The sequence below is a fragment of the Mus musculus genome, chromosome 2 (genome assembly GCF_000001635.26).
Source record: "Mus musculus strain C57BL/6J chromosome 2, GRCm38.p6 C57BL/6J".
Lineage (NCBI taxonomy): Eukaryota > Metazoa > Chordata > Mammalia > Rodentia > Muridae > Mus > Mus musculus.
In genome coordinates this window covers 35803907-35823778 of record NC_000068.7, presented here as the reverse complement: position 1 = coordinate 35823778, position 19872 = coordinate 35803907, and the positions used below count along the sequence as shown (strand labels likewise).

At 47.2% G+C, this 19872-nt stretch overlaps 1 protein-coding gene and 1 long non-coding RNA gene across 2 annotated transcripts in view; one reads left to right on the top strand and one right to left on the bottom strand.

Annotated features, from left to right (window-relative positions):
* The window catches only part of Ttll11 (tubulin tyrosine ligase-like family, member 11), a 228581-nt gene that overhangs the window by 156042 nt on the left and 52667 nt on the right, over positions 1-19872 (top strand). Inside the window, exon 7 of the mRNA NM_029774.3 lies at positions 5958-6056. Coding sequence (NP_084050.1) covers positions 5958-6056 — 99 coding nt within the window. The remainder of the gene's footprint in view (positions 1-5957; positions 6057-19872) is intronic.
* On the bottom strand, positions 394-4589 carry 9030204H09Rik (RIKEN cDNA 9030204H09 gene). The gene is made up of 3 exons (NR_040618.1): positions 4492-4589; positions 1098-1256; positions 394-789 (listed from the first exon to the last, which is right to left on the bottom strand). It is a non-coding gene; the product is annotated as an RIKEN cDNA 9030204H09 gene (long non-coding RNA).

Below are 19872 nucleotides of genomic sequence, written 5' to 3'. Positions count from 1 at the left end.
TGACCTGATAAGGAAGCGTATCCTGGTAGGAGGTATATGGCGAGCAAGACCACTTAGCTCTCGGCTCAGAAGCTAAAGGGAAAGAGAAGTAGGCCAGGGTTCCAGAGTTCTGGGGACTGTCAGCTGACTGAAAGGCTAAGGTCCACCCCTTAAGGTTTCTCCCACTCCCAACAGCACCAGCCTGGCCACCAGACCCTTACCACATGGACCTTTGGGGACACGGGGTTCATTCCTGAACCATATTAGCCGAGTCCAGGGAAAGGTGCTCACTACAGCAAGGCAGGAAAATGCCTTCCCAAGAACAAATCAGAAGACACATTCATTCAGAAGGGGAGGTTTCAGACCAAGACTGGTAACTACTTACTTTTTGGCAGTGGGCTGAGAAATAGATATGCTTTACATATTAACTGTTTATTCATAATTTCAGTTTCCTTTCGGAGACTGTTTTTACACAGAGCAAAACAAATCAGTAAGTGTAATATTTTGTTGAACCACACACTAGATCTTATGTTTCTAAGAATATAACCAAGTACACATTTGATGGAATTCTCCTGGTACTGGATAATGTTTTAAATCATTTCTTTTTAAAATTTTTATTTATATTGGTGTTCTGTCTCCACGTATGTCCATGTGAAGGTTGGTTCCCCTGAAACTGGAATTATAGACAGTTGTGAGCTGCTGTGTGGGTACTGGAATTTGAACCTGGGTCCTTTGGAAGGGCAGTCAGTGCTTTTAATTGCTGAGCCATCTTTCCAGTCCTCTTAAATAGTTTCTTAATGTAAAGATGATCTGGAAGACAAATAAGAGAACAGAAAACACACCAAAGGTCTGAAAAAGCAGGCACAGTACCAGGTACACAAACTGGGTTGCCCCTTTGGGCATTATCTCTGCCAGCCTGGAGCTTGGGCCTGATGTTTGGAGAAGGGAGATGAAATCTAGACCCTAAACAGTGAAGGAGTTAGACCAGAGATGCCCATGGAGCTAGAATCCCTGAGGGATCACAGCTTTAGTGGAAGACTTGGAGAAGACACACCCCTAGTGCACAATGGATAACTACTTAGTCATGTTCTGGGCCTGGAACAAGAAGTAATGGCTACCTCCTTAAGAATCCATAAACCCCTCTTCATGGAGGTTTGGGGATCAGAATTCACATTGTATGTGCAGCTTGAGAAGTAGGCCATTCATGGTTCAGTCACTGGTATTTCCAGCAATATGACTAATGGGACCAACTCTATCTGGAACTCAGGCAGGCAGGTCTGAAATGGAAAGGAAAGGCTTACTTAAAATCCTCAGGACAGTAGGGCAAATGAGGAAGACTATGGGGAAATGACAAAGCTGAGAATAAACCTCACAACGGCTATGGAAATTAAAATTATTGCATACAGACCACTGAATAAAGTCACTTAATGGCTTTAAAGAAAAGAAAAAAATAAAATCAGGTTGACAAACTTATGAAAAAATAAAAGCAAAACAAACAAACAGACAGACAACAACAACAACAACAACAAATACCCAGATAAGTCAGATTCTTTTTTTAAAGCAATCAGACCTTTAGAAAAAAAAGCAAGTATTATTAAAACAGAAGTTGAGGACACAGGCAAATTAGCTTACTAGACCAAGTGAGGAGAAATCAAAGAGCACGTGGTAGAGGTTACTAAGAATCTTATGAACACAGTGAATGGGAAAGTGAGGGAGCCACAGAGGGGCAAAGAACACTACAGAAGACTTCAGAAGAAGTAAAGATGAGAACCTTCCAATGAAACTTAGAAATAAATGGCAAAATGATCAGAAAGCCCACAGAGTTCCAAGAAATATAAATAAAATGAACTGGGGATAGTGACTCAGCCTGACTACTGAGGCAGGAGGATTTCTGTGAGTTGGGAGCCGCTTTGGTGTAAATAGTGAGTTTCAATTAAGCATGGGCTACAATGTGAGACCCTGTCTCAAAGTAAGTTAATTATCTGATTAAATTAGCCATTCACAGGTAGAAACATCAGAACCAATAAGGTACCAAAATACCAAAGACACAGAAGGACAGTGAGCATGGCAGAGGAGGGAGAATTAGGCAGCCAGGACATTTGAAGGGTGACAACAGAATCCAACAGGAAAAGCTTCAAATGCCCAGAGGAATGAATCAGGACCATATTTCCCATGAACGTGCCTTAATGAAGACTCTTGGAAACTCAGAGCAACAGATGCCTTCACTGAGGGCACGAGGCTCTGACTTCAGGGTCACTGTGCTGCAAAGAGCTTAATAAGCGCTAGCTATTCTGGAATCAACTCCCACATGCCGAGCGCATGAACATGGGCTCATTAAAGCACCCACTAGCTTCTGTTTCCCACCCTGTAACATGGGGAAATATTGTTTCCATTTGTTCTATAGACAGCTTGTATCTGAGATGCACCTTACCCCAAAGCAGCTGGGGATAAACAATGCAAACCCCCAAATCTCCTGGGCCCTACGTTCTAGTGGCAGTGGTTATGAGGAGGGAGAAAACAGAGGGGAAAAATAGTTAAGCTATAGAGCAAGTAAGGAGAGCATGGTTTGTGTCAGGGATTGTTTGGCAGAGCCTCCTAAAGAAGGGGCAGAGTAAGGAAGCCAAGACCAGGGAGGACAGGCTAGCAGGCAATAGAGCAATAGACAAGCTCACTGGCATAGGACTTGTGCCAGGCACATCCAAGATGGCAGATAGAAATGAAGCCAAGGGAACCAGAGAGAAACAGGTGGAGTAGGACAACATCGCCTTCACACAGCACGTCCCCTGACAGAGGGACTGTGGAGAAACAGAGGGAAGTGGTATAATGACATCATAGTCTTCCCAGAGAACACCAGTGACAGGGCAGGGGGCAGCATGCCACAGAGCAAGCCGACATGACGACAAACCCCAGTCAGGTGTGACTCCTTCCAGCCCACCAGCTGGCTGAACAGCATCTTACCCTGCTCCCTAAGGATGCATGCCACTGCAGTGAAGTGTCCCTGTCCCACCAAGGGCCATATGCAGTCATCTTGCCATGCAGACCCCACAAAGTACCAAAACACCACTGAGATCTTGAGTAGCAATTGTATGGCAGATAGTTAGACCCCTGTGTGGCCTGAGCCCCTAGGCTGCAGCCACATTTCCCTACTGGCCCAGCCCAGCAAGCCCAACTTGCCCTCCAAGAAAGCAAGTTGACACAGAGTTATCTGGGGGAGTGGGGACCTCAATTGAGGAATGACCTCCACATCACACTAGCCTATATGCAAGTCCCTCGAGGCATTTTATTGAGTGATGATTGATGGGGGAGGGTCCAGGCCACTGTGGGCAGGGCCACCCCTAGGCAGGGGCCCTAGGTTGTATGAGAAAGCAGGCTGAGCACGCCAGGGAAAACAAGCAAGTATACTGCATTCTGCCATGATATCTTTTTCAATTCCTGCCTTGGCTTCTCTAGGCGGTGCGTAAGATAATCCCTCTCCTCCCACAAGTTGAATCTCATCAATGTTTTAACACAACAGCAAAAGGCAAACTAAGACCCCCCCCCCCAAAGAGCGGCTGACGCCCAGCCCTCCTCAGCTACCTTTGCTGCATCCACCTGGACACCTATGTGTCAGACCCCACGGACGCTGTCCTTGCAGGGTCACAGAGCACAGCCTCCTGACCCCCACCCCTACCCCATTCTCTGCCACCCTCCCTGACGCTCCGAGTCTCCAAGCATTTTTTTGCTCAGGATGATGAGGATGGTGGTAACAGAGAATGGGAAGGAGGAAGGAGGGGAAGGGAGGCTGGTGAGGAGCGGAAGCTGCAAAGGTTATTTGGGGCTTATTGCGGAAGTGGTGGGAGTCCTGAGTCCTGCCAATGAGGCTGAGCACTTGAGGGAGGAAAGAAGTGAGCCAGTTTGGGTCTGCAGAGAGGAGCAAAGTAGAGTAGGGTAGGCTGGGCTCTGGCTTCAAGTGTAGCACAGAGAGATGCTCAACCCTCTGGTCTTGCCTCACAGAGCTGACATGAGCCTAAAAGCGAAGTAGCAACTCGGGATTTATTATTATTATTATTGTAATCATTTCTAGGTAAACTACCCTAAGCACACATCCTGTGAGCAGTGGTTGGGCATCCTGGACTCTCAAGGGAGCCTCTTCTGTGTCTATACCACATCCTCACTATTGAGGCTCCATTAATCCGTCCACCCTCTCCTAGATTGCCAGGTCACATTCAATTAATACGTCAAGAAGAAAGCTGCTGAGTGGGCACTGAGTTGACATTTGCTTCATAAAACTCCTTTTCTAAGGAGCAGGAAGGAGGAGCCCTAGAGTCTGGTGAGGCTGGCTGTGACCCACAGCTACAGCCTCTGAGCCTTTTCACATGTGGTCCCTTTAGTTTGGGGCAGCCACCGCCTTGAGACCCTCCCATCCCAGTACAGTGTGAAGAAGGCTCCTCTACCAGTGGATTTGGATGCTTCTTCCTGCTTCAGGACAAAGGGGATTCTCTGCAGTTGCCCTATCAGCCCCAGACCACTCACTTAAAGTACCTGCCGGTCTTCCTCTGCAGGCATTTGTCCTTCCACACTGGGACATGTGTGAAGTCACTGCTGTTCAGCACAGTTAGGCAGAGGGACTGGCAAGTGGAGAGGAAAAGGAAGACAGTGGGGGAGGGCAGGGCAGGGCAGGGCAGTGGAGGGGAGGGCAGGGCAGGGCAAGGCAGGGCAGGGGAGGGGAGGGGAGGGCAGGGCAAGGCAGGGCAGGGGAGGGCAGAGCAGGGCAGGGCAGGGCAGGGGAGGTGATTGAGGCTTCAGGAAAGCACAGCGAGGGAGGACAGGGTGGGCTGTGGAACTGTCCTCAGAGGGGTCAGAAGGAAGAAGCACATGTGTCCTACCAGTGGCACAGGAAATACCTTTATATCTTCAGCACTGGCCTAGCCTGGATCCCTGTGCCCTTTGTATTCCCAGCATTCTCTGCTTTCCCAGCAGCCTGTTTCTCCCATGGGTCTCAGGGACAGAATTCAACAACCCTTCTTTTATCTACTTAGAGGTAACTGAAGTTTTAGACAATGGAACAGCATATTCACACAAAAATACACACAGACACACAAACATACATCCACATCCACACACACCCATACAAATATGCACATAGCCAAATATGTTCACACACATACACAGGCATACACACACACACATGCAAGCACAAGTACATGTGCCCATAGGCTTCTACACAAACACATATACACATGCATATACAAACACAGTGAGGTTTTAGAGGAACACTATCTACAGGGAAATAAAACACATTCCAGCATTTTCTTCTGACAGCCTTTACTGTCTGGAAGAGCCTAAGAGCTGTCGAGGGAGCAAGCACACCAGCTCACTGCTACTAAACTTAAGAAATGGGAGATAAAGAGAAGAGACAGCTTGGCTTCCACCTTTGTCTTTATGATTGTATTTCCATGAACATAGAACTTTAGTTAGAAGCAAAACCTTTAAACAGTTGGCCCCTCCCCATCCTGACTGTGACTTTTCTCTCACCTGTATCCTCATATGGGACAGTTTGTAGAGATCTGATCTTGAGAGGGGTTTGTTTATCTCTGGTCTTAGTGTGTGAGCTTAACCCCTCTCCCCCGCTTCCTCTCTGACTGCACCTTAGCTTATGGTGAGAGCTTACAGCTCTTCTGAGACCCTTTCTGCTCCACTGTGAGCTCCCATTAGGAAGGGACACTGTGATGCTTATTTTGTATCCCCTTATGTGACAGCACTTGTCACATAAGCCACCTCACCAATTTCTCTGACTGTGTAATAAAGACACCGAGTACCTTTGGTTCTGTTCAAACATTTGGCAGGAAGGTCCCACCCCAGTCCCTCTGGGCCCCTATGCAGGCTGGGCCCCATGGATGTCCTCTGAGCCACTCCACAGGATCTCTGTAGAACTTACTTTAACTGCCTCATGCAAAGCAGCCTGCAAAAAAAGAGTTCCTTGTGCTTTCTGCTTTCAGCTTTCCAGATATCTATATGGACAGAAAACACAGAATTCCTCCAGTTTCTGACAGAATGTCTTCATGGAAGCATAAGGGTTCCTCGCTTTCCATAGTCAGGTACTGACTAGTCAAGTGCACATAGTGGGGCTGATCGTCTCTTTACTGCCACATCAGGGTGTGGAACAGGGAACTGGACAGGGAATGCAACAAAAGGCAATGAAAGCCATCCCCAAATAAGCCATGGGCAGTGGCACAATCCCTGTAATCCTAGCACTTGGGAGGCTAGCCTGGGCTACGTATCAAGACTATACCTCCAGACAAATAAATCCCCAATTCACCCTTGGTGTAGGCAGAGGGATGTGAACTCGGAAGAAAAGGAAAGGCCTGGATAAGAATCCTTGTTCACCCATTTTCCTGACCCACGACTGTGGATCCTCAGGCTTATTATTTACCTTAAATGTCTGCCTGCCTGCCTGCCTGCCTGCCTGCCTGTCTGTCTGTCTGTCTCTCTGTCACACACACACACACACACACACACACACACACACACACACACACACATGAGGAAGAACGGAACAGGAAGTCTGGGAAGCAAGCAGCATGCTAACAATTCCTCCAATATTTTACCATGATCCAAATGCTGAATATTTTGCCCCTTTTGTTTCTTCTTTTTGGGATCTTTTTGATATCTTTTTTCCTTGAGCACATATTGACTTTATAATTAGGAAGATAGAAAATAAGCCTGAAAGAATAAAATAGAGGGAAAAAATGCACATTAAGAAGCAAGCATAAGTTGGCACTGTGTAAATGGTAGCTATTTTTACTAATTAGTCATTATGCCTAATAATAATAATTAGGAGTAATGATTTCCTCTGGGAATGAACTTGTGCATTTGTTGGTTGGAGGTTGTAGAAGACTCATGGCTCCCTTGCCGAGAGATAGGGACCAGAGTCCCCTTCCAATCAGGCTGCCCCTTACCTACCTTCCTGGCTCTCCCATAACCTCAGCTCCCTGCTCAGCCTCATCCCATCGTTGGTGCCGCACATCAACCCACATAAGTCTACAGTGTACAAAGCTCCTGTGCCCACACAAACGACCATCACTTCTACCGTGGCAGAAAGTGAGACAGATTGCTGTCACCCCTCTGCTGATGGTTTTTCTCTAGAGGACAGTGAGAGCAAGAGAATTGGGGGTCTCATCTGCTTCCTCTGTGTGGGAGGTAGAGAAGGTACCCCACGGAGACTCAAACATCTAAAACCACCTGGATGTTGCTGACTGGAAAGAGTTCAGGCCCCAGTGAGTTTCTCTTCAGTGATTCCATCGGCCAGGAGGAGAATTTAGACTAAAACTCCAGCCTCCTTTAAGTCCCCACCAGAGAGAAGAGAGGTTCTATATTAAGGAAAGAGTGGGATTCCTCGGAAGCTTTGTGAGATGAACAGGCAGGCAGCATCTCTGAACCTGTGTTTTCAGGCAGAAAAAAACCAAGCAATGGGCACAGCTGGATCCCAAGGTCCTCGATGTTCTCAACCTCATGACATGATGATTATAAATAGAGTGGACTCTGGGAAGAGAGTGGACTTGGATGTTTTCTGTGCTCCAAGGGCAAGCTGCCAAAATGTGATGGATAAGACAAGAAAGGACAGGAATTCTCTCTGGGGCTGACACTGATCGGTCCAGCTCCCAGAGGAGACAAATGATGGGAAGACTTCTAGGTGGCTTCTAAAAGGAGAGGAAGCAGGCTCTCCTCAGATCTCATGATCCCAAGACTCCCCTCCCCAACCCCTTGCACCCAGTATCTTACTTACTGTGAAGAGACACCATGACCAAGACATTTAATAAAAGAAAACACTTACCTGGGGGCTTGCTTGCAGTCTCAGACGGTCAATCCATGTGCTGGTCATGCACATAGAGCTGCATTCCGCACAGGGGCTTATGAGTGCTCCATTCTGCACAGGGGCTTGTGAGTGCTCCTGTGTGTGGAATCTGAGGAGCAGGACACCATCAAACCCTGCTCTGGGAACTGGTGTTCTCTATAGAGGGTGAGGAGGTGAAGGATGGAGATGGATGAGAAATGAAATGAAGGTGTAGAACTGAGCAGTCAGCCTCGCACTCCCAGGTTCAGCATCTCGCCGTGCAACCAACCACACAGTGGAAACACTAGGGAAGGCTGTATCTGTACTGACCATGTGCAGACATTCCCTTGCTTGCGGCAGTTTCCTAAACAATACTGTGTATCAATTCTCTCTATAGCATCTGCATTCCATTTGGTATTGGGATCTGGAGAGGACCCCATACATCCAGGAGGATGTGAGCAGCTTCTCTGCAAATATGACGCCATTTTTTTTTTCATAAGGGATTTGGACAACTCGGGCTTGAGGCTCCCCACCATTGGTCCTGGACCACATCCCCATGAGCCCCAAGGAATGATAGTACACCGTTGAAAACAGAGGGAGAAGTCCCTGGAGGTTCTGAGGAAGCAGGGTGCCAGCAAAGTGCTCAGGGGACATCAGACTAAGAAGGAGTCAACTGAACAAATTTTGGTAGGAATGATGGATCGATTAGTGGGTAGGGTAAAGTCAGAGGTGACAGGGTGGGCTGTGTTCCTTGGATGTGATAGGAAGGATGTTTTGGAAGAGGATGTGCATAGTGGCCTGACTGACAAAGACATCATGAGAGTTCAGGTATCTCTTCGTGGTGACAAAAGGTAGGGGTGTCATAGGAACCTGAGGGGACAAGAGAGAACAGGGGAGAGGACTTACTTGGCCATCTCATATTATGAGGGCATGGGGAAAATTGGTTTCTCTAGTATCTAGCCACCAGGTGAGTAGAGATATCCCTTCCAACACACACACACACACACACACACACACACACACACACACACACACACACGCATGCATGCACGCTAGAGGCTTGGGTTCAGGAGAGAAGCTGACCAATTTACCAGTGACTTGCCCAAGTATACACATGTTCTTGAAGACATTCTTTATCCTACATAGACAATGATGGGCCAGTGTAGCCTCATGGAATGTCCATCAGTCTCCAAGCAGAAGGACATTCTGACACAGGTTGCACATAGAGAACCCCAAGGGCACTGTACAGTGAAATACAGCAAATAGTGACTCGTCTATGGGGGAAAGTCCCAAGAAGGTGGCACAGGGGCTGCAGGGAGGGGAAGCAGAGGCTTGTGTCTCTATTTTGAAAGAGGAAAGTCTCTGGAAGTTGGTGGTACTGATGGCTACACAACAAAGAATCTCTCTGACATCACCAAATTTGGCAAAATTTAATTTAAATGAGTCAAAAGGGACGTTCTCTGTCAAATGGAGTGCGTCAAATGTTAATTTATTGTTGAGGTCCTAGGGATCGAAGCCAGGACCTCACTCATGTTCCGCAAAGCACCCTGGTGCTAAGCTGCACTCCCCGGCCTTGGTTTACAAATTCAAACAAACAAACAAACAATTTTAAAAAACAATTCAAATTAAATTTTCATCTGCTTACTTTGTGTGTGTGTGTGTGTGTGTGTGTGTGTGTGTGTGTGTGTGTGTAAGGTGTTATGTGTGAAGCCAAGAGGATAACTTGTATAAACTGCTTCTCTCCTTTCACCATGTGGATCCTGGGACTAGAACTCAGGTTGTCAGGCTTGGTGGCAAGCACCTTTATCTGCTGAGAAAAATTAAAAGTCTCCTAAGCAGTTTTCTTAGAGTCAGGCATTTGGAGTTATCTCCCAAAGCTGCTTTCACCTACCTTGCCTCTTACTCTGGGTGTGGGGCGCCTGGAAAATTCACCTTGCCTCTCTAAGCCTGTTTGTCCTCACCTGTAGAGTCATGGGGCTGGGGAGAAGACTGAAGACATCCACACTTCGATGCCTAGGACAGAGCAAACCTTTTGCCATTGGTCAATTTGCTATTCCCATGCTGGCATAGCTGGGCTTAGATAGACATAGCCTGCTCCAGCGCTCATGAGCTGTGTGACCTTGGGCTAACCTCTAATTTTCCCGTACCTTAGTTCCCACCCATAGAGAGGGACTGGTAATCCCTGACTGACAGAGTTGATGTAGGACTTGGTACAACCATGTACAAAGCCCCCAAGGCAGGGCCTGCAGGCCATGGCTGATGACATTAGTTGTCATTGTGTGAGCACAGAGTCACAGATAGGCAGGAAGAAAATTAGCATGGCAACACGACACGGCATCTCTGGCTGTTGTATAATCCGTTTCCACATCTATTTCATGTTACAGGCAGAAAAGGCTCAGAGCAGATCTGCAGAGTCCTGAAATTATCCCTCTTTGCTCCAGAAGTGTGTTCGTGTCTGAAATATGTATATATTTGCAAAGAGACAGGCCTAAGTAATGTATATATTTGAAATATGTATATATCCTAAGGAATGTGTACCAAGCCACTGTCCTATACTGAGCCCCTTGCTCCATCCTGAGGGCTAGAGATGACCTCAAACCAGATGCTCTCTGCGAAGAGCTGATTGTGGCCCATGGGAGAGCTGAGGATGCTGTCGCAGCCCTGAAACCTATATGCCAAGCCACCTTGGACAAGTCAAGTTCCTCCTCCAAACTTCAGTCCTTGCCTGCATACAGAACAAGCGTGCTGAACGTGGAACTCCCTGTGCCCAGAGCCTTTTCCCCCCTTATGGAGAGCAGACTTCAGGGTGTCAAATGTTATATTGTACGCACATCCCTCTGCACCATTCACAGTTGACCTTGGGAATCTTACCTGTCAGCCAGGATAGGTCTGACCCCTCCTCCCCCATGCATGTAGGGATCACAGCATCAGACTGCCCAGGAAGAGAAAGATACGGGGTCCAGGTAGAACGCAGAATACTGAGAACTGGAGAGGGAAATGAGAGCAGAGATACAGGGCAGTGGTCTCCTGGTGATACAACTGGAGAGGGACTGATGGCTCACAGCCACAACAGACACAAGTCAGCAGGGGACCTGGGTAAAGCAGGACCCATTCCAGGTCCCCTGACTCCCAAGCAGTTGAGACCTGACTCCCAAAGCATAGCACACAGCTGCCATGGTTCAAGTAAACTGCCCTGGGAAGATAACAGATGCTGGGGCAGACCCAGTGCCCAAGGCACAGAGGACCCCCCTCTTCTCATGCCCTGTCCTATCCCTGGGAGCCTCTGCTCCTGGGTCCAGGCCACTCCTCTACATCTCAGACCATGACAACAGCGTTCACTTTTCTTCTATTTGCATCTTCCTTCTGGTCTTCTCTCTGTCTCACGCCAAGGCATGGTCTGCCCATCTCACATGAGACACTCTACTTTATCTACTTTATGCGGTCTTATCTCAAGCTGGAATTGAATCAAATCCAGCAAAGCTCCGTTCAGATCCTGGGGATCATCGGTGTGTGCACTGGCATAGTGTAGCCTAGTCAAATGCTCAGTAAGCAACCAAAGTCGATTAGCACTGTCAGAAAAATTGCAGGTTATCATTCAGCCATGCCTGCCATCCATATGTATGAAGCCCGCAGTCCTGACTCCCTTGTGGAATCAGGCACAGCCATTAAAGGAACCAGTTTTAGAGACAGTGTTAACAGTGTTCCCCCAACCGCATTCCTGTAAGCGGCAGTCAGTGTTTTCTCAGGTCTCAGGTCTGTGGCAACAAAGGAAACTTCTTGGCTGTCTGCGTGTCCTCAGTGCTTGCAAAGATTTTGATGGGCTCCAGCCACTTAAGAAGTGGGTCACTTGTAGAAACGTTGGGCTTCAGTGAACGCATCAAGCCTGTGTGTAGGAAAAACATGCTGTTTTCTCTAGAGCTGACCTGAGACGACCAGCTTGTTCCTGAGAACAGATGTTTTGTGAAACCCACTGTGACAGGCTCATCATCTTGGGCTGGAGATGGGCCAGCACTTAGTCACCAGCCTTGCAAGGACACAAACGCCTCTGGGCTGTCCGCTTGTCCCTGGCTTGCAGGGCATGTGCCACCCTCCAGTGCTCAGGATCTGAAGTTAAACAGTTTACCAGTCTGGGAATGGAGGTGGCGACAGTGGCAGCAGCTAGCAGGTGTGCCTTGGGTAAGTTGTTTCCAAGGTATCGTCTGGGAATGTTCTAGAATAGTTCTGTGCACCTGACTTTCATGCAGGGCTCACTGTGCACCAGGCCCTGTTGAAACTGTTTCTATGTTATTGCAGAATAACCCTCTATGACCATCCATTCCAGAGAGGAGGATACTGAGGTCTGCTGGTCACTTCTAAGAGCTGCCTCCCAGTCACCAACAGATGGGAGGTGAGGGGCAGGGGGTCACAAAGTCACAGAAGTGGATCTCCTCCTGGTTCTGGACCCAGAGTACAAATTATGTGGCCACAGCTCTTCTGATCATTTGGAGAGAAGCAGCTTTGGATGGCTCTGGTTTGTTTCTTGGTAATAGCACCCCAGTCCTGTCTGTGTGTGTCACCATTATGCCAATCTATACATCAGGACACCTGTCACTAGATTTAGGGTCCTCTAAATCCAGATGATCTCAAAGCTTTTAACTTGTTTTTGTTTTTTCCTCTGCAAAGATTGTCCTTATAAGGGCCTGGACAGTCATGGTCTTGGGGATTAGAACCTGAAAATGTCTGGAAGGTGAGGCACAGTTCAGCCCTTAACTAATAGTTTCTTCAAGGACATCTTGCCAAGATCATATAGCAAGATATGGTCTCTCTACAGCTGGTCAATGTGACTATGGGTTATTCAGCTCTAAATGGGACATGTGTATCATACCCCTCCTCTCAAGGCTACAAGATTATCAAGGAGTAAGGTAGAACGATTGTAAGAGGTGGAGGTAGTGGGCGACTACAGTGAAATAGTGTTTGCTGGCTACAGTGGGCAGTCGCACATCTGAACTTCAGCAATGCAGCCCCTAGGAAACACCCATGCTCCAGTAGATGGGCCCACACCCATGTGCACATAGGAAGGGCTCACACCCATGTGCACATAGACACCACTGAGTGGACTCTGAGGTTTATAAAAGGACCACTCGAAATTCAGAGAAAATAGTGGGATGGAGGTGGGAAGGAAGAGAGAGTAGGGGAGGGGAGGAAGGAGAGGGGAAGGAATGGAAGTAGATTTGAGTACAATGACATGATATGTGTGTCATTCTCAAAGAAGAAGAGGGGGAAGAGAGGGAGGAGGCGAGGAGGGAGAAGAATAAAAGCATCCCACATTTCGGAGTGGAACCCAAGTCGGCTGAACTCTCTATGAAGCCCCAGTCAGGTACTAAGTCATCGCATCAGATACTCCTAGCTCTAGTATCATGGAGACAACATAAAGTCAAGAGAAAAGAGGCCAACCTCTCTGGTCTTAACATACCCATGCTGAAACCAGGCATGTTGGTGCACATATGTAATCCCAGCTCTCAAGAGGCAGAGGATTGTAAATTGAAGCCCAGCCTGGGCTATGTAGCAGGGAGATCCTGCCCTAGATGAGTCCTGGGGTCAAGCAGATCTGTACTCATAACTGGTCCCATTCTTGACTGCCTTCCGGCACATTGTGTCCCTCCTGGTCTGTAGGGCAGTGTTGCATCTGAAAGCTGGGAATCCTGGGAAGAGGACATGTGACCACCAAGGGTTCTGGTGATGGCCAATGTGCCCTGGCTGCAAGAGTGCACTCAGGCAGAGCTGAAGCACCTGCCTCACAGCCCTGACCACCTCACTCAGGGACTCTCCAGACTCAGGGCCTCCAAATGGAAGAGGGTGGGGCCGCCTCTGAAGCTGTTCCCCAGAGACCAGGATGAGGACAAGGCTTGGCTAACTGCTCAAGAGAAGTTGAAAAAAAAAAAAAAACCAAGAAAATATCGAGCTGCAGGTTCTGGGAAACAAATTTGTTCAACTTGGAACACTGGACTCATCGGGATGCAGGTGGGACATCTGTGGATCTGTCTGGCAGGTGTTAGGCTTAGAAGGTGACTTTTAAAAGCTACATGAAGCCAAAGACTGAGAGGAAGAAAATTTAACCTGTTTAGGCTGACTCCTGTGCTGTCTACAGCAATGGGGGAGAGAGCAGGCTTGAAAGGTGAAAATGTGCTAGCTACAAACTCATTGTTTAATCAGGGATGGGAAGCTGTGCTCTGAGCCTGGGGCAGCGAGCATCAGCTTTAGCCAGGGTTCCTCAAATGCTGAGCAAGGCAGGAGAGACCCGGAGAAGGTATACAAGTCTCTCTCTCTCTCTCTCTCTCTCTCTCTCTCTCTCTCTCTCTCTCTCTCTCTCTCTCTCACACACACACACACACACACACACACACACACACACACACACACACACACACACACACTCGCTCTCCAGTAAAGGCCCTGATAACAGATTCTGAGTCTTCCCATAATCACCCAGGAGTCTGTCTGCACAGTAAAAGCTATAACTCCTCCTCCTGACAAAAGGTGTACCTTTGCTGATTTTGTTTGACAGTATGTCTCATCTGAACGCCATGGAGTTCCATGGACAGGAAGTTGTCCCTGAACTACCACTTTCTATACATCCCACCCTACAGCATGTGGGCGTGTGTGTTTGGCAGGGTGAGGGTAGGTTGCTAGTTGTTGCCATGACAACCAAGAAAGAGGCGAATGAGCTCTGACTTCAGTGCCTGCTTGTTAGTAATGAAACCTCATAGTGAAGACTTTGTCCCCTGACCTTGGAGAATGAGGTCCACACCATATTCCTGTTGGCATGGAGACCTTTGACTACTCACCAAATCTAGTCCAGTAAATATTAATTTATTTGAAAGAATGGGTGTTAGGAAGATGTCAAGGGGCCTGGGGAGATAGCTTCATTGGTAAAATGCTCCTTATACAAGCGTGAAGACCCGAGTGCAAGCACTAGTGCTTACATAAACAATTGAGTTAACTGATATGTGCCTACGATTTCTATGCCAGGGAGGTAGAGATAGGTGAGTCCCTACCTAGTCAGTTAAGGTCAGTGAGAGATCTTGTCTGAGGAAAAAAAGTGGGGAGGACTGGGGAGATGGCTCAGCAGTAAGAGCACTGGTTCCTCTTCCAGAGGACTTAGGTTGGATCCCCAGCAGGCACATGGAGGCTCACGACTGTATATGACTGTAGTCTCAGGGGATCTGACAGTCTCTTTCAGCTTCCTCAGGCACCATACACAGACATGCCTGCAGGCAAAACACCCATGCACACGAAATTTAAAAGTGTTTAAAAAAAAAGAAAGAAGGAAAGGAAAGGAAAGGAAAGGAAAGGAAGAAGAGAAGAGAAGAGAAGAGAAGAGAAGAGAGGAAAGAAAAGAGAAGAGAAAGAAAAAAGAGGAGAAAAGAAAAAAGAGGAGAAAAGAAAAAAAGAGGAGAAAAGAAAAAAGAAGAGAAAAGAAAAAGAGGAGAAAAGAAAAAAGAGGAGAAAAGAAAAAAAGAAAAGAAAAGAAAAGAGAGGAGAAAAGAAAAGAAAAGAAAAGAAAAGAAAAGAAAAGAAAAGAAAAGAAAAGAGAAAAGAAGAGAAAAGGGTAGCTAACCAGCTCCTACAGATTGATCTCAGGCTTCTGGCTTCCATATATTCATGTGTGCTGTGACAAAAACAGTCAAGTTATAATCTTTGCAAATCAGCCACTTGAAGAAGCATGTGTGTTTGTGTGTGTGTGTGTGTGTGTGTGTGTGTGTGAGAGAGAGAGAGAGAGAGAGAGAGAGAGAGAGAGAGAGAGAGAGAGAGAGAGAACTTCTAGACCCTGGTCTCTGTATCCCCACATCCTTACATAAGCTGTCTTGTATTGAGGACATGTCTGGCATTCTCTCAGGTTCTCTACATTTGATATTCCGCTCAGAATGAATGAACCCCATCACCTTGGCACTGTCACACTTAGCAGATGAGAAAACTGATGCCTGGAGAGGCTAAGGCCCTTCCTGAGGACACTCATTGAATGACAGGCAGGCCTGCTTGATCCCCAAGATGCCTACAGCTCTTAACCTGTCTATTGCCTTGGTGCAACCTTAAGCTTGAACTCAATGCAGTCTCTCTAGAGCCTCTAGACCTATCGGGGAGACATCATCTAAAAACTGTACTGCCATAACTAAGCATTCAGTGCTTCTGTGAGAAACACCACAGCACACTGTCTGGATGTCTGCTTAGGGAATTGAGTGGTGACAAGAGAAATTAAATACTTTAATAGATTCTGACAACAACTATATGTTAGGGGAATTCAAAATCACATAAAGTAAAAAGTCAGGCTAATATGCATGCTTAATTACGAGCTGATTTAGAAAAAAAAAACAACTAATTTTGTTAGCGCTATAGTTCTTTAAGGAAAATGAGATTGTAGAGTGGAGGGAGAGGTCAACATTCCTAGAGAAGGTGGTCTTAAACTGACCTTATGTCCCTCGCTTCAGGGTGGGTACTTGAAAAATTTGTGTCTAGTGGGGCACGGTAGCACATGCCTGCAGTCCCAGCACTTTGGAGGCTGGGAGCAGAGCGATCTAGAGTTCAAAGCCATCTTAAGCTAAATAACAAAACTGTTTACCTATCTATCTATGAACCTATATTTCTTTCTATCATTCATACACACTCACATGTACACATGCATCTGCAAACCTGCATATGCTTGTGCATGCACAGACACACACACACACACACACACACACACACACACACACACACACACACCATGAGTGGCAGCAGCTTTCCACACACCATGCTTCAGCCAGGATGCTGGCCCCTTGCTTTTGTGCTCCCACTGAGCCCCTCCACAGCTCTGGAAGCCAGACTGTACTGTCTGCTCCCTTTCACCAAAGGGAAACTGAGTCTCAGCAATAAGACACATTCAGTCAGTACCAGATGGATCCTGGATGAAGTTACTCTTGTTGTCATGAGTTATCCCCATAGCCTTGTTCTCAAGGGAACTGAGTGCTTCCCTGAAGAGGACATCCAGCAGACGTCATGCCATTCTTCCCACTATCTGAGCTCAAGAGCACATTGCATGTGCAGTCACTCACTAGCAGGCCTTCCTCACATGTGTGACATGTAAGAGACGAGGGGAACACAAATCAGTTTATTTCCAACAATCTTTCAGGAGAAATGGCCATGACGGAAGCTCATGATATACTTCCACCAGGAAGTACCATGGGAAATGCAGGAAGCAAACTTCTGAGTGGGAGTGAGGGAAAGAGGTTGTGGCTGGCCTCTAAGATGAGCTGTAAAGGACCAACAGAATCAGAACCTACTTAGGGATGAAAGCTACACAGGGCATCATCCTCCCAGACCCAGGTGCCTGCATCCATCCCTGGGCAAGAGGTGTGGATCTGGAAGCCACAAGATTGACAGTTAGCATATACTACAATTGCTGGTCTACTACAGCGAGACCAATGCAAACACAGGCACAGGCTGTCCTTGCCTGAGAATGGCTCCTCCCATAAGGTCTCCCTCACACAGGATTCTACTGAGTAGTGGCTCACCAGGGAAATGGGGTGCAAATGCTGTGAGCCCTGTGTCACCGAGGATAGGTGGTTTGGGATTCAACACCTGTCTTCAGGGATGAGGCAGGAGATTGAAAGGTGCTTCAGGCAAGTCAGCCAGAGAATGGAGTTGACTGGAGTCTGCCGAGCTGCTCTCTGGCCTGGTAGAGTCATATGAAATCACTGAATCAGGATTCCTGAATTACACAGCAGTCAAAAGAGATCCAGGACTTCTGCAGACAATGAATGGGCTTGGGTGACTGGATGATAGAAAGAAGGCAGTCTCCACAGAGTGCCATCTACACACGGCTGTCCCCGTCCACCCCGCACCCATGCAGCCTGGGCTCTCATGCAGAACTGTGTTTAAATACTACAATGTTTTGTGCTTCAGCCTTGCACTGAGTGTGTAATTACGAGGATCCCTTCATTAGCAGAGCTGCACAGTGAAAGCTCAAGTCGGCCTTTTCTGCTAATTCTGGAGGTGGCGGGCGAAGCGGGCTAATACAACCGCTGATTACAATTGTCACACAGTCTCTCGGAAGCCACGAGGAAGTTTCTGCTCTCCTGGAATGCGCGCAGGAGCTTTCAGTGACTGAGAGAGAAGGAAGCAAAGGTTCATTCTGGCTTCAGAAGCAGAGACGTGTAGGAGTGGGAATGTGGAGTATGACATAGAGTTCCAATCCCTGCCTCCTCGCTGAGGGTAGTTCTCCCTCCTTAAGACTCAGGGCCACCAGATATAAACTCGAGGGAGTCATTGTGTCTAGTTAATTCGAGTGTTAGGAGAACTCGCTCACATAGTGACTATACTCACTGCAAGATATGTGCACAGTGAGGCTGTGCGGAGGCCATAGGTTTAGTCATAGATTGAGACACTATAGGGACTGCCCTTCTGGAATTTTTCAGGAAAAAAACCAAACAGGTACTTCATGGACAGTTAGAAAAATAATAATAATTTAAGCATGATAAGTTTTTTTAAGAAAAAATCAAGTATACTGTGGGTTTTTTTTTTTTTGCATCCTGTAAGTCAAAGAGTAAGTTCTAAGTGAATCTCATGACAATAATAATGATGATAGCATTAATATTGACAATGACGGTGATGGAGATGATCATGGTGATGATGATGATGGCGATGACTGTGAAGAAGATGATGATAATGATGGTGGTGATGACAAAAATGACTGTGATCATGATGATGGTGGCAACGATGATGATGATGATGAAATGATGGTGATGGTTAATTATGATCTTGATGGTGGTAATGAATATGAAGGTGATGATGATGGTGTTGGTTAATTATGATCATGACGATCGATGGTGGTGAATATGATGGTGATTGTAAAGATGATGTAATGATGCTAATGATGAAGATGATGTGATGACGGTGGTGGCCATAATCATGATGATGGTGATGAATATGGTGATAATGACAGTGACAATGGCAGTGATGATGATGAAGAAGAGGGTTGTGGTGGTAATGAAGATGACAGTGTTGGTAGTGATCAAGAATATGATTATGAATAAACACAAGCTTTTAATCCTGGCGCTCGGGAGTCAAAGGCAGGTGGATTACTGAGTTGGAGGTCAGCCTAATCTATAGACAACCAGAGCAATACAGAGAAACCCTGTCTCAAAAAACAAAACAGACTATGGCAACATGAAAGAGTATGTGAATGTACAAGTCAGGAAGGTTATGGATGAAGGAATGACCATTTTGCCCCAAAAGTTGTGGAAAGAGTTATAGAAAAGCTGGGCTCAAGAGTGACTGGGGAAACACATTTTCCAAGGGAGGGAACGTAGGTGTGGAAGGGGAGGCAGGCAGTGAGCAGACGCCATGAGGCCCAGCGTGCCTCAGGACAGGGCACGATTCAAGCCAAGCTCAGACTCTGAGAAACTTTGTCTGGGCTGCAGAGAAGAGTGAACCCTGGGAAGTATCGCCTTCCCTCAGAGCCCAGACTTCATTTGGAATTCAGCCATCAGGGTGTTTGAGGTCAACTGGATGTATCCCCCACCCCTTAGTTCATTTAAAGACACTGAACAAGGGATCCTGGAGATTGGGCCTTGCCTCTGCCTCTCACTAGATGTCTCCCCTCAAGCAAAGACTTGGCCTCTTCCCTAAGTTATTTCAGAAACAAAATGAGGCAATTCATTGCTGGTATCCTCTAAGTCCTGTGTCTTTGTGCTGTGTGGGGTGGGGGTGGAGCAATGCTTCCATCAGGACGGGACTTTTATGATGGCAGTAATCCTGAGCCAAAACTGAAACATAAGGAAAGATGTGCTTAGTCAGTCATTGAGGCGCCGTGGAGCATGGCCTAGGCCAGGACAAGGGGACAGGTTCTACGATCTAAGCAGCCTAATGTGAGACTCTCCCAGCGGCTGGAGCAGTGGGGGCCAATCCTGTGTCTGTGTCCAGTTATTTGATGGAGGAGGAGCCCTAATCTCCCTGGGATCTCCCTGGTAACCATCTGCCCCTCCAGAGCTGGCTTTTAGATGGGGAGTTTTTTGAGATGAAGAAACACCAGGTGATGGTGTTAGAAGTAGCCGACTGGTATCAAG